The sequence below is a fragment of the Centruroides sculpturatus genome, unplaced genomic scaffold (assembly GCF_000671375.1).
Source record: "Centruroides sculpturatus isolate CEXI.00-Female unplaced genomic scaffold, Cexi_2.0 scaffold390, whole genome shotgun sequence".
Classification (NCBI taxonomy): Eukaryota; Metazoa; Arthropoda; class Arachnida; order Scorpiones; family Buthidae; genus Centruroides; species Centruroides sculpturatus.
In genome coordinates, this window is record NW_019384599.1 from 717 (window position 1) to 16367 (window position 15651).

Consider the following 15651-nt stretch of genomic DNA (forward strand, 5'->3'; position numbering starts at 1 on the left):
ACACTCTGAATGACCTTCTGGCTTAGAAAATTCTGCAATTGCTAAAGTAGCAAAGGACTGACCAAAAATTACGTCGGCAAGAAATGGCAGATAAATTTGAGAAAGCCCCAATCAATAGGCATTAGGCAGTTGCACCAACTAGGAAATATAAACAAGCCATGTAGGGTCGACATGACTTTACTAATCAGAATCATCTGGATCAATTATCCACATAGTTTTGCTTTTTAATAAGCAACAGCAAATCTTGTTTCTGGACAGAATAGTAACTGGGGATGAGAAGTGGACACTATATGCTAATGTAATTCATAAAAGACGATGGTTAGATCAAAAGGCTACTCAAGCTCCAGAAACAAAGCATGATCTTAATTCAAGTTATTGCTAGGAAGGAAGTGGGATATGAGGAGAATTTAAATGAAACAGTAAATGCTGCATTATATTATCAGCAATTGAGAAAAACTTTGTGGAAAACTCCAAAAAAACCTTTCCATATTTGTCAGAAAAGAAGGGCATTATTTTGTTATACAATAAATAATGTTCAATTCAATGTTGAATATTTGCAAAAATATCCACATAAGAAAAATAGAGAAGTTTAATTGAAAGGTTCTCTCCAATGCACATAACCCAATCTGGCATCTACAGATTATCACGTCTTTCAATCCCTTCAAAACAGTTTTCATAGGAAAACTTTTCAACTAAGCTATCCAAAAGCATGTAAAAACTTTTTTTAATCAAAATCTAATAATTTTTATAAGACAGGCATCAAAAAACTTTGTAGATCTACAGAAAAATGTCAAATCTAATGACAGACATTGTATATTGGATTAAATATATATCTAGTTTTTTTTTTTGTAAATAAGGTATATTTAAACTTTAAAAAAATGACATTACTTATGACTCAACCCAATAATGAAAACAAATTATGTGAATAAATTGAAATAACACAATGCCAGAATGTTAATGAATATAAATAAATTATTGTAATAATAGTTATGTATTTCAGAGACCGTGTCTTCCTTTTTTTTTTGTTTGTTTCTTCACTACTAGGTGCATAAATAGACACAAGGCATTTTACATCATCTTTATTGATCTTCTATTGTTCGATACGAGTTTCGGGCAAGGACCCTCATCTGTCGGCTACACAATAAAACATATAAATTTTTTACATCATAAGTATTTTATCATAATAAGTTGTGACATACCATTACATCTGGAATCTTCTTTAAATTTNTGTTAATGAATATAAATAAATTATTGTAATTTATACTATAGTTAATTAGTTAAGAAAACTGTTAAACCTTGAAGAAAATCTAATTTCATTAATTAAAGTAACCCAAGTCAATGTCCATTCAATTCTCACTTATTACATAATATTTAAAATGAAAACTTGATAAATGCAAACACAGAGCTCAAAGATTATTTAATACTTTTCATAGATATTAAATAGAGTCTTTTATTCATTAATTTTGAGTTATTTCTTTCTCAACTGCTTAATAATTATTATTATTAACAAATTTTTATGATTAAGTAAATGAAAAAGTTAGTTTTATCCAAAAAAATAAAAGTTTAGGAATATAATACACTTGTTATTGAAATTTCTTGAACTTATATGGTCTTCCAAAAAGAATGCTACCATCTTAATTATTGTCTGAAAATGTTATAACATACTTAAAGCATTGGAAAACTATCCAAGTTTCACATTTGTCCATTACAGTTTCTCAATGTTTGCATATTGTATCACATGGCACAAATCCAACCAATACTGAAATTCTTCCAAAGCTTGCTATGGTATATCCGTTGTCATTCCTCCCACAGCAGCCGCAATTCTTTGGTTCCTGCAGATTGCTCATTATGCACATTGACATTGCAACATTCCGACTTCACAAACCACAGAAAACAAAAAGTCTTCTCTGTTGCAAAGTTGCCATTTTCATTTACAGTGCTTCCTACAGGCAGTAGACAGATGTTTGATTGTGAATGTGAGATTATTGACTGGTGTACATTGCATACTTCTCGGATAATTAACATAATTACAATAGTTTAAAATGGTAGCATTCATTTTGGAAGACCCTGTACATCCAATTCAAACTGCTTCTATTAGCATACAAGCTGTGTCAGAAAAGTGAGGGTTCTTGTAAGGTCAGACCATCGACTAACATGAGTGCTTTGAGTCAGACAAGACATTGCGGACACTTGGATGCTCTACTACTACTGTCACATGGCCATCTCCATCAACCAGATTTTGACAGAAAAAAAATTTTCTGTCGTTTTCCAGGACCCCTATTTGCCCGATCTCAGTCCGTGTAACTTTTTTGTTCCCCAAGATCGAAACCCATTTGAAAGGATGTCATCTTGGTACTGTTGATAATATCTAAAGGAGTGTAACCATGTTGTTGCAGGCGATTCCAGTTGAAGCCTTCCAGCACTGCTACGAAGACTGGCAACAATGTCTCTGCCAATGTATAGCTGCCCAAGGGAACTACTTTGAAGGAGATAACATTAATGTATAAAAATAAAATAAAATTGTTGCAAAAAAAAATTAGTCTCTTTACTTTTCTGCCACATCTTGTATGTTTCTTTTAACAAAGTTTTGGTAGTTTGAGGTCTCATCATCTAAACTTAATAAGAGAATATTAATATAATATCTCCTCTCAAATTTTAATAATCTGTTGTCTTCTATTGACTTCCACTTCTTTTCTAAACTTCTGATGATAGGTTTACAGATGAAAACCCTATAATTTTCTATAAACTTTTTAGACTTTATAGAGATTTCTAACATAAAAAACAATGTAAATTTAACTTAAAAATATAATTACAATAGATACTGTTAAGTCTACTAACTAGAATATATGTCATTATATAAATTCATAGCTTAGTCTAAATATGATTGTCAAAAAACATGTTAATATACAGATTTTCAAAATCACTGCATGTCATAGACTTATCTGAACATCTTTCTAAGAAGATAATTCATTAAGTGATTACTTATGAAAATATTTTAATACCAAGTCATAATGCAAATGAATTGTAAATGAAATTAGAATATAACTATGTTGATAAATCTATTTTTCTCGCTGGTAAGATGACCAAGACATCAGCCTACAACTCTGGGAGATATGGGATCATATCTGTGTGGGTCAAAAATCCCAAAATTTTATCACAGCGGAAGTCCGTCCCAGGTACACCAAAATCTGTCCTTCACTACCCATTATGGGCCTGGCCAAATCTACAATAAGTCTGAAAAAAAGACCCTCTAGTGATATATACTCCCAAGTCAAAATTTGTTGCCAGTGCAATGCTGTAGAATAAAAAAAACTACAAATTCATTTTACAATATTACTTATGATAATTTCATTTGACAATTTTTTAATTGAAAATTACAATGATGTAACTATTAATTTAAAAATTTGTTTTAACAATAACAAAAATTCAGATTACATATTATCAGAAAACATATTATTATTGACATGCAAAAGCCTCATACATGCTAAAAATCAAATTTTACAGCAACAATGAAAGACGATTAATATTGCATATATTAGCAGCTGAATTTCTCATGCGAACGTTCATTAAAGTCATAATCGTGTAATTACTTAGATTTACTATTAACTAAACTCAGCAATGGAAAAAATAGGATTTAGTTGTTTACTAGATTTCTTTGGCTGTGTGGACCATCCAATTATATACAAGCTTATTACAAGTAACAAGCAGCCAATTCTATTGGTCGAATATTTCAGAGATTTCTGCAGGATGTGTACTCCAACGGGTTGTGAAAGTCGTCCAAGTTTACAAAAGTCTTAGTTAGCACGAGTGATTGTTTATTGATGTGGAAATGAGATGATGAATGTAGAATAAGTATTTTGTTATTATCGATTCTATACAGAAGTTTATTAATCATTAATAGATTATACCGTTAAATTTATTATTACAGGAAATGAGCTCAAAAAATTTTAACACATTTCAGTATACAGCAATGTACAGTCTTTGATGACTCACCAACTATAGTAATGCAAGGTATTGCAACGACTTCTACTATCAAAAATACTTGTTAATTATAATTTCGTAATAATTATAGCTGCTCATTAATTATAATTTTTCTGTTATCAAGAAATTTTAAATTACTGTACAATTTTTTGAAAAATTTGACTGAGTTATGCAGTCTGAATTAGCAGGAGTTTACTACAATTAAATCTGTGTTGTTATTTTTTTTTTTTTAGAGTATTCTCTCTGTCTGCTATCAAATTTTGAATTATGTAATTTCAATCTTTCCAAAATGATACTAACAATGAAAGACAGGTTTTACTAAACTGACCAAACTTAAAATTCAACACCGAAACAAGCAACACATTACTAGAAATCAATGTTCTTGATACATTTGTAGATCACCATCAAAGTATACTCAAATTTGAGGTAGGTAAACATAGATTACGATGATCTATAAGCAGACTGAAAATATTGATTTTTACTAAGATGTCACCTGTTTTAGTGTTGAATTTTTTAATGTATAAAGTGATCATTTAAACATAAAACGAATAATTAAAAAGATGAATTTTAATTCATTTTTTAGCGGTATATCCAATTTCACAATAGTCAGATAGATTTTCAAAACATGAAAATACAAACCTGTGTGAATAATTATTTTACATAACAGTAGTACTTCTTACATGGACTTCTACAGAAAATTTGCCAAGAGGGCAAAGCTTGGAAACAAGTACTTACATCAATAAATTTGTATTTAATTACTTAATTTTTTTTTTCTTGATTTTTTCACAAGTAGATTATAAAATACAGCATTGCATCAAAGTGTCAAATGGTCGAGGGTGTAAGGTTATGTCAATCTTTTTTATAATGGATTTCACTAAGGGAGAGCAAGTTCCCTGTTTTCCCCACTATGTGAACACCAATGGTACAGTACATTAATTTACTTGAATAATCTATACACATTCTTCCGGAAATTTGCAAACAGTCAAAGTGTGCAGTTTATTCAAAACAAATTTGGTGATGCAATCCACAAAGTTTGAAGTGCTTCCAGTTACTAAATGTTTTGCTTACTTTGCTAGCGATATATTTTGCTTATCAACTGGATGACTTTGCTTAATATAATGATCATACACAGCCAATAGTTACGAGCAATATTATTCCAAATATCATCAAAGATTTTGATGACATTTGGAATCCAACAGAAATGAAGTTTTCTTTACAAACAGTAAATTGGTTTCTGGAATATAATAGATTTAATACGCCACATTTGGTACCCAGTTTGTATAGGTTATCTTCAATCGCAACAATGACACTTAAAATATTTTTTCCATCACTGCAGGCTCCATCTACATCTGGTACACAATCCTTACTGTGTCACCAACATTAGCTATTGGGTATTTGGAATTTGATGTACCAATCATTTTTTCTGCTTGCTTTTTAAGCAAGAACATATGGGAATAAAAAGCAATGGCATTAGATATGCCATTTCCCATGTTTTAGACACACTTCTTATTTTTTCTTCTATTTTTGAATCATCTGTTTTTTATTCATCACCAACTCTGTAAGTACTAATAACATTCTGGTTTTTGGAAATCAGCACAGTTAATCTTTTTCATGTGAAAGGAACATTCTGTTTTTTCTGTAAATTATGAACATCTCCCTTGCAATATTTTTATATTTTGTACTTCATTCTTTTTCCATGTGGTTTCTGCCACCATTGCCAATAAGAATATGAGCATCGTGCAATGTCTAACATATTTCTTCAGCGTGAATGTAACATTTAATTAGGCACAATTAATTTTCCTATTTCTCTAATAGATACAACATCATATCTACATAAACGCATATTCTTCCAATAAATTTGAAATCATTTTGATTTTTTACACTTTCACTTTTATCTTTGTCAAATATGCTAATTTTGTAAAAGTTTTGTAAGATGTCTAACTTCAATCATTATTTTATGTCTTGGATGTTACTTTTAGTTGTTATTTTCTTTTCAGGGACTCTTTTGTTTTAATTAAGGATAAAACTCCCAAGAAACCCCAAAATATACTTAATTCAATATTAAGACCAACAAATATTTATTTACATAAGTGACTAATCCCATAAGACTTAAATATGTAAATAGAGAAGTGCAGAATTACACTTGTAAGGCAAATAAAAGAAGACACACCCGTTCAACGGTGTGTGTAGCTCCCAAAAGCGAATTCTTTTGATAAAGCAATCAACTTATAAGAGATATATTCTTTACTTTTTATTTTTTATATTGGTGGAGATTTAATTAATTGTACATCCTGAACTGGAAAAATAAATTTCTTTTATTGATTGATTGTTTTTTGTTTGTACATAATTGATCTTGACTTGTTTTGAATATTTAAAATATATATTTATTACCAACTTCTTGTTTATAATCATTGTTGTTTATTTGTATATATTACTGTTCAACCTAATATTATTGTGGATTTTTGCTTATATAAATGTTATTTTAGATCATTGTATTTTGCTTTTCTGTTAAGTCCAGGCCTGGTACTTGATTAGAACCCTAATTATGTGTAATCGCACTTTTTTGTGTTGTGCAGTACATTACAATTTGACTGTTCTCACCTTTTGATACTATATCGTTTAGGCGGTTGTTGAAGCATTTATTCGTATCAGTTAATGATTGTTCCATAATCATTACTTTCTTCAAAGAAGTAAACAGTATTTTAAGAAGCAAAAGTAAAATTAAAATCTTGGACAAGATTTTAATTTTACTTTTGCTTCTTAACTTTTCACATGAATTTTTAAAATTTGATACTAAACACAGTTTGCATGCAGAAATCAGCTGTAAGTGTTGATTGGCTAGTGTCAGTTAAATAATCACTCCTCAAGGTATTATTACACTTTGCCTGACCAAGTGATAGCAGTATTCATAGTGACCGGTAAATCTGATAAATTATGATGAAAAAAACAATTTATGAAATTTATTACATAAATTTATTACAGTGCCCTGAATTTGTTTGTCATTATTCATAACTATTTTTGTTGTTGTTGTTGTTTGTTAAATTACAGAAATGCAACACTTGGATAATCTGCCTAGGAAGATGCCTTCCAGGAGATCTTTTTAAGGATAACTGGCCCCTATTCAGGTGTTACAGATGTGGAGAAAACCCAGAAAACTCCATGTGACCAGCCTGTCCTGGCAAGGCATGAACCCATGACCAAACTACCAGTATTCAGGGAATGGAACCGCTTGGCCACTGGTGGGCCTATTCATAAGTGATTGGGCATTATTCATAATGCCCATATTAATCACTTAGTCCATAGCATACATATTAAGTAAAGTTAATGTACAACTGAAATTAATATGCACAGGTTTAGTTAGTTTGAATAAATTTGCAACATATCGGCAACCAGGGCCAGCCCAAGAGATTTTGCCACCATCTTTTTTTTTACTACTAGACACTATGTGCATATGATAGATCTGGACATATACATAATATTTCTAATTAAAATAACTGATAAATATTTTCCTTTAACTGATGATGGCTATGGTGCCCCTAAATTTTTATGACTGCCTAGTGCACCTATAGCTCAAGATGGCCTGTCACATTCCATTCAACACGACTTGATTGAGCAGAAGAAAAATGAGATAATTCAATCTGTCTGATTTTTCATTCAGAACTGCATCATCAAACCAATTGACAATAAGATCAATGTCACACATGTTCAGTGTTTGAAAAATAATAGCAGATAATAGACATTAAAATTTGAGTCACAGATAATAGCCATTCTTCATAGTTCTAAATCAAATTTCTCAAGTAAACAAAATTTGAACAAAAATTTCAAAATTGTACTTTCTAACTTTGATACTTGCCAAGATATTTAAAGAAATTTCACAGTGAATGCATCAATGCATTATTCTTTCCTAGAAATTTATTGCATGATATCACTGACTCATTTTGAGACAAAACACGATCATGCTTAACTTCACTGCCTCGTCCATTTCCATCTTACCATAATTACTGAGATTACATATTTATAAAGTTAATTCAAAATTATTTACATAGATGTATATATCCAGAGACTTTTGAGGAAAATTGAAGAATAAATCTTAAAAATTCAGTCCTGAAAAACACTAACAAACTAAAAATCCAATGCAGTGCATTCTGATCAAATGTCATTTTACTTCAAAAAAAATTCTAAGGAGAGTTTGGCACACGTAAAAATAGGAATGGGTCATTTATTCAGTATTGCATGCATTTTGCTCAAATAATAGGCTGACTAAATTTCATTGACCAGCTTTCACTGATGTTCACTTTTGTCCATTCATGACAGCAATATTTCTACTGCATTTGAATTTTATGGTTCAGTTCACAACCACCTGCCTCTGGGCAAAAGTTCTTATTCATGTAAAAGACCTAATAAGAATCAGATATGAACTATTTACTCTTGAAAATGATGCCATAATCAAAGCTATCGCCTCTGAAATAGGCACAATTAGTATTGACCAAGTGCAATATCTCATCGCAATGACTATATGGTTTATTACCAGTTCACTATTCAGTAAAACTGCATTCGTCATAAACTATAAAAACAACCACTCATACCTTTAAATGAAGTGCAAATTTTAGTTTTTCTAACGTTTTTGGTCATTTTAAATACTGTTCCTCAGGATAAAAACCAATTGCAATTTAAAAATAAGAATGAAAGCTGCAATATCAGTAATGCAATATCCAGTCTGTGAAAGGCTCTAATAGATGTGAACGTAAAATGTTAAAGTATAAAAGTGTGAAATATATATTTCATACATGTTATCTGCTAAGGTCATGTTTTTTCATCATTCTTGTTTATTTTTTATATATTTACATTTAAATCTGACACATATGTGTTAATTTTTAATGTTCAAATACATCATCTTTGTTTACGTTTCTAATCTATGCAGAAGTCCGACACATGCAGTTAAACAACTGGGATTATAAAGCATTAAAATTTCAAAATGCAAACTGTTCCAGAGGACTTATAAACTGCATAACACCATATTGAATGCTACAAAACAAGAAGGAAGGAAGGTTACTATTGTGTTACAACCATAAATTAGTAAAATTTGTTAAATATGTAATAAATTAAATCAGTTTTCCATCCTTTTAACTAGTATCTTAAAAACTGAAGGTTGTACAGATTATTAAACAGGCATTTATTTTTCCTTACAATTTTTAAAACAGGGACATAATTAACTACTAATACTTTTACATAGATTTTGTGTTTGTACTTTAATTTTGGACACCTGTATATGTTTCAATAGTTGTATCTGTAGTGACAGTTTTTCTTATCATTATTTCCTAAACAACACAGTAACAAATATTTGGATAGCATTTACATTGTATTACGTATTGTAAATAATCTAGAGACAATTTAAAATATGTGAGAAATTGTGTATAAGTTATATACAAATACTAAAGCATTTTATACATGAAAACTGAGTAACATTTATCCACTACAAGCCTTATGCATTTCTCTGATTTATGGTGCATAAAGCCTGTAGTGGATAAATGTTGTTTGTCCACTAGTGCTCTAGAATGAGCACTCAACACCTTAATAAGAAAACTGAGCATCTGCAAATTCACGGGAGTCCCAAAATCAATCTTCAGAGATACTGAGGAATGAAAGTACACATTCAATTAATAATAATTCAGTTTTTAATTAGCAGCACTCCATTTTATTTTTATATTTCGAACAGATATGAAAATTTCAGACTAATACTTATGATCATGATTCGTCCTGAAGTGGAACCAAACCCATGATTGGCTACACATATGCATGTCAAGTGAATGTTGTGGGTACTAGTTTCACTTTGGGCCAGTTCTTCTCTTCCAGAACATTCTCAATTAATTATTATTTATGATAATGCTCACAAGAAATAAAATGCATTTGAACTACAATTTAACATTTTTAATACCAGAACAAATTATACAAAATAATCATATTTGTATTTTTTAGCTTTAACAAATATCTAACGATACAAAACATTAAGGTATGTATTAAGCACGTCAATAACTGGTATATATTATCTAAAAAAACACCAGTACACCAAACCAGATAAACAACATAAATATATAATATAATGAATGTTTTTGTCCTTATCAATTGGACATCTTCAGGTTACTTAAGCTTACTGAAGAGCAGAATACCAAATCAAATATATACAGAATATAAATTTTTAAATGGTCAAGTTTCAGGTGTGTACTATGAAGTAATTTATTACAGTTTGAACCATGATCTCCATGTCATTAACAGATTGTCTGATTGACAATAGTCCAATTTTTCATGGCTTTATAAATTTCTAAAGGTAACAATTATTTTAAACATGATGAATATGCTGTGTAGTGCAGATCTGGCATGTTTAGCATCTGGTATCATCATAAGTGATCAGAATGTCATCATCACTTGTGTGTGGCCAGAGCACAGTACATTGTTGTTGTTTGTTTAACTGGTTTGGTGTAGTGGTGTGTTTTTAGACATTAAGATACATTTTATAAACAAATATAAACATTGAATAACCCAATTCTCAATTAATACAAAACGATCTGCCATATTGTATCAGACTATACTGTAACCATAATACCACATTTAATATCTAGATATAGAATAATTTTACCTAGAGGTAGGCAATTAAATATTAATTTATTTATAATCATTAAATTTATTACAGGATGGCAACTTAATTGCCTATCTCTGGGCAAAACTACTCTAACTCTAATTATTAAATGTAGCCATAATATAGCCTGATACAGTTTAGTTAAAATTTATATCCGTCACAGTTTAGTTAAAATTTTATTTTTGAAATTAGAAATATAAACCAAAGGTAAGAAAAAATATTTTAATTTTTTTATTGTCATTTTAATACTTCAATAAAATTAATTTCATGTTTAGAAAAACAAGAGTTAACAAACAGATTTTAATTTTTGTTTTTATTATAAAAATACCTATTTTCATGTAATTAATAATAAAAGCAAAAAACATTTTTATTTTGTATAAACTTTTAAAAAATATAAGTACTTATTTACATAACATCAATTCTCAATAATTGTTAAATTTAATAAATATATTGATATTAATCAACGCTGTTTAAACAAGAATTTATGGCTTTAACACAGCTATTTTACGACCATTTTTATACACAAAATAATGTAGAAGATTAAACCGCCAAATTCAGAAACTAAATATTTACTTTTTTTTTATTCTGTAAGATTATTGGCCATCTTTCAGCTTATAAAAATGTTATGAACAAATGATACAGAACATACTTTGAAACTAGAACATAAAATTAGAACAAAATTATTTGAAAATTGTTTAATATTTAAAATTTAAATAAGAATACAGTGGCGTTCCATATAATGCAGGGGATATGTTATGTGTTATAGGCAATCGCATTATTGAGACATGCATTATCAGATGATTTTTGCAAGTTTAAACCAGGCTTAAAAGATGAAAAAGAAAAGTATACCTCTGGACAACAAAATTAGAATTTTTTATGAATACTAGTCACAATTTCTTCATTGTATTATACAAATTTGCATTATAAGAGAGTGTGTTATACATCAATACAGGAAGTCACTGTACTGTACTTCTTATGAAAAAAAAACAAAACTTAAGTAACCCAGAAGATATTTTAAGTAACCTTTTTAGTAACTGTCTTAAAACTCTTTGTAGAGTTTTAAGGCATAACCATTGAAATAAAAATAAGTTAACACCTAATTCAATTTTAAATTTTATTCTAATTTTATGTTTTACTGTAACTAGTATAATTCTCATCGACTTTAAGATATGTTTGAATAATTTATTTTAATTTTTTTCCAAACTGAAGATGGCTGAAAATATTACTTAATAATCGTACTGAAAACAGTTAAAATAGTCAGGTTTGTTTGTGATTAACTGTTTTTAGTATGTACAGAGATTTGTTTGTTTATCAATGAAGTCATTAGCATTAGAACCTAAAGTTATTACTTAAAAAAAACATATCTGTTTTTTATTAAGTACAGTAAAATATGTGTAAACCAAAATCATACAGTATTAAATTATTTTTTTCTTTTTTGACAGGTTCCAGTTTTTAACACATTTTAGTACTTGTTTTCTTTTTTCATCTTTACACTACACCAGAGAAATATTACATAATTATATTCATTTCTTGTAGTGAAATCACTTTAGCACACACAAAAAATTATTACTAGGTTTAATCCAAATTAATCCAATGTGATTTCTACTAAAGATTGGAGCATTCAAATGCAAGAATTGAGAACAATTGCAAAAAGTTGTTGTTTCCAAGAACTTGTGCAACATTTCTTGGATGTGATCTGTACAAATAGGAGTTCACATGATGATGGGCAAGCCAATTTGAGTGCCAAAACTAGTGTGTCTTGCTCTGAAGTCAGAAATTATATCAGGTTGTAAGGGTAAAATTTAGACATTTTGAAAAAAAATTTATTGACAATCAACTCAACAGTAATTACAGTTCAGTCTTGTAGGTAATCAGCATCAATATGAATCACATCTTGCTATCTTTGCTGCAACTTTCAATTCTGTCAGCAAAGAATGACTGAGATTTTTCTTTGAAGAAAATCTCATTGAACTATACATTGGCAATATGGTTCTGCAGAGTGCAAAATAAATGGTAATCAGTTCATGCCAAGACGGGGCTGTAAGGTGGACCAGGCATAAACCCCCTGCCTCAACTGGCCAGCTTCTGTAAGGTCATCTTTGTTCTATGTGATGATGCATTGTCACGGAAGTATCAGACTTTGTCAATTTTTAAACAAAGTTCTTTGATCTTGACAATCAAATAGTCTAGTTGTTCACAGTACAGTTCTTTCATGACAGTGATGTCAGTTGGAAGCAATTCCATCATAATAATGCCAATCAAACAAACAAAGCAGATCATTGCCACCCTCTGCAATATCAACTCTTTAATATTTTCAACAGCTGTTATCTTTGTTCATCCATAAACACTTTAACAAATACTTTGCAGATGAGAACCTTTGAGCCTTTGTTGCATTGTAGTGAGAGAGTAACAGCACGCAAATGTGTTCTTTCAAAACTTTCATATTGTCAGACATTGCTGATGCATCTTTTCCAATGAAATACATGATGAAACAACCTTTTGATACTCTACTTATATATCTATGTTGAATATTCTAAAAATTTTTTCCAATTGTTTCTAGAAAAACTGAAATGGCTAAATTTTACCTTTAAAACCTGATAATCACATTACAGCAATACAGAGACCAAGCTATTTTGTGATCAGGCTTCTCAAGGAATTTTAATATCTAATCAATCATTTACTACAATCTCTGTAATTATCAACTTCTTAATCATCTTGTTTTTGAATACTTGGTACTAGTTAGTTACTAATTACTCCATACAAGGCAAATTGGTAGCACTGTGTTATCTTATTCTTGTTGTTTCACATGTTACATTCACTGCTTGTTCTTGAAAACTTGATTCTTGAGAGTTCTCAATTCCTAATAGTATTAAATTCTATCCTTGGTTAATTCAAACAAAGGCCTCATGTCCTCTTGTCACTTGACCCTTGTTTCTAAGACATGGTTCAAAATGATTCTTGGAATAGTCTATGATGCCAGAGCATGATAATATCTGGAGATGATTTGTTTATTTGTCTATAAATTAAAAATTAAAATTTCATTTGTTATGTTGTGTTCTTTGTATCTAAAACCTCTTGTTTCCATGACAGAAAAGTTTCTGGCTTATAGCAGGATTTAAAGTACATAATCACTCCTTTCTGAAGATTTTTTTCTGTTTAGGCAGTTCCTGTTTTATTCGGGTTCTATTTTAGACAGGTTTACTGTAGTAAGTTCCTGATTCTTGAATTCAGCAGTTTTATCTTTAAAGTTACAATATAATGTCACATTCCACACATTTTCATATAATATAAAAACATATAAAACAGTTTGGAAGGAAGATATTAATATCTAATAATGTTCATTTTAACATTTTAGTGTTTATTAATATTGAAGATATATCCAATAAAAAAATAAATTTGACAAACTGGTCAATTCCATTTTAAATAAAAAAAAATGTTTAAATAAATTGTTTTAAACAAAGCCTCAAGGATATTAATTATTATTTAAAAAGTTTAGAATCAAGTAAACTTTTAAACTTAATGAACAAATGCAACCTGTAGATTATGTATAAGATTTAGTTTCCATTCAGAATAGTAACTGGAAAAAATCCATGGAATAATACAAATATTTCAATGAATTAGATGGAAATTTGGTTTAATGCTGTTTGATCCAGAAAATGTTGAATGTTGAATGTATACTGTCAACTCCAAAAATAAGGAATTTAAGCATCCCTATTTAAAAAGAAACAATAACATATTGCCTTATGTTTTAGGTAAAAAATATAACTTAATTTTTGAAGGAAATGTGAAGTAACATTTAATTAAATAATAAGAATTATTTCAAATATAACTTACCATTAAATATAATTCTCCTACAGTTAGCATCCCTATTGTTTGTTCAGTCCAACCTTTGCGAATCATGTCAATCTTTTCTTCAGTCAATATATTATTTGCATCACAATGGTTTTGATTCTTTGGTACATGATTGATGTTATTTACAGGTATGTCGCTTTCACTCGTAGCTGCCATTTTGTCTTCCTTTTCTTCTACACTCTCCTCTGTTTTATTGGATGAAGCCAAACTAAGTAATTGACCAAGAGTCAAATTGTTGGCATCTTTTTGAGCATTTAGATAAATTTGTTCAATACTTTTACAGTTTTTATCTATTGCTTCACTTATCTTAATATTATTGCCATCTTCATTATGAGATACCTGTTCATTACAGTTTTTCACAGAGGAATTCTCATTCATTGAATTTAACATTCCCTTCAACAAATTTAATGACCGTTGTGCCTCAAATGCAGGATTTTCTTCTTGTGCATTTTTCTCTGGAACATTATTATTTGTATTATAAATACCAGGTTTTTCTTCTTCATTTGATTTATCTAATTTTACAGTTTTATCTGAATTGTTCGTTTTAATGTGTTCTTTATTTACAGGCAAAGATGCTAATTTTAAATCTGACTTATTTTTTAATCTTCCTGGTGTTTTATTTTTCTTTAATGATTCTTTTTCTCCTACATTATCAACTGCAATATTCTTTTTATAATTTTCAAGACAAACATCACCACTTGTAGTCACATCTGATGGTGAAATTTTAACAAAAGAGATGTTGGCATTTTGCCTAGGCCTAATATGTAATAACGGCATCTGTTCTGTACTTGTCAATACTGACGAATTTGTAACGCCTGACAAAATTTGCTCTTTCTATAAGAAATTAAACTGAATTAGTCTATTTTATGTATTAGAATAAAAATTTCAAATAAATAATTCTAATACCTGTCTTAATCTATACGGTTTCCATCTCTTTTGTAAATATTCGAAAACAGTTTTCAGATGTCTCTGTAAACTGAGTTTTGCACGAACTCTTGGATTTTGAGCCAAACTTTGAACATGCAACCAAGCTGCATTATTGTGAGGCCTAAACTCTACAACAACTTCTTTTGGCATCTTCTGAATTTCTGGCTCTTTGGTATCTGAATAAAAAATGGTACATGATAAGAAAACTGTTATTTATTTTGTATAATTATTTTATTCTTAAATATAATAATTTAAAT

At 29.4% G+C, this 15651-nt stretch overlaps 1 protein-coding gene across 1 annotated transcript in view; it reads right to left on the reverse strand.

Moving 5' to 3' along the window:
- Positions 1 to 14097: 14097 nt before the first annotated feature.
- Positions 14098 to 15651, reverse strand: part of LOC111624955 (protein cramped-like) — a 34254-nt gene continuing 32700 nt past the window's right edge. The window contains exons 7-9 of the mRNA XM_023367951.1: positions 15374 to 15570; positions 14450 to 15301; positions 14098 to 14326 (exon numbers count right to left, since the gene is read on the reverse strand). Of these exons, the coding sequence (XP_023223719.1) occupies positions 14225 to 14326; positions 14450 to 15301; positions 15374 to 15570 (1151 nt within the window). The 3' untranslated portion in view covers positions 14098 to 14224. The remainder of the gene's footprint in view (positions 14327 to 14449; positions 15302 to 15373; positions 15571 to 15651) is intronic.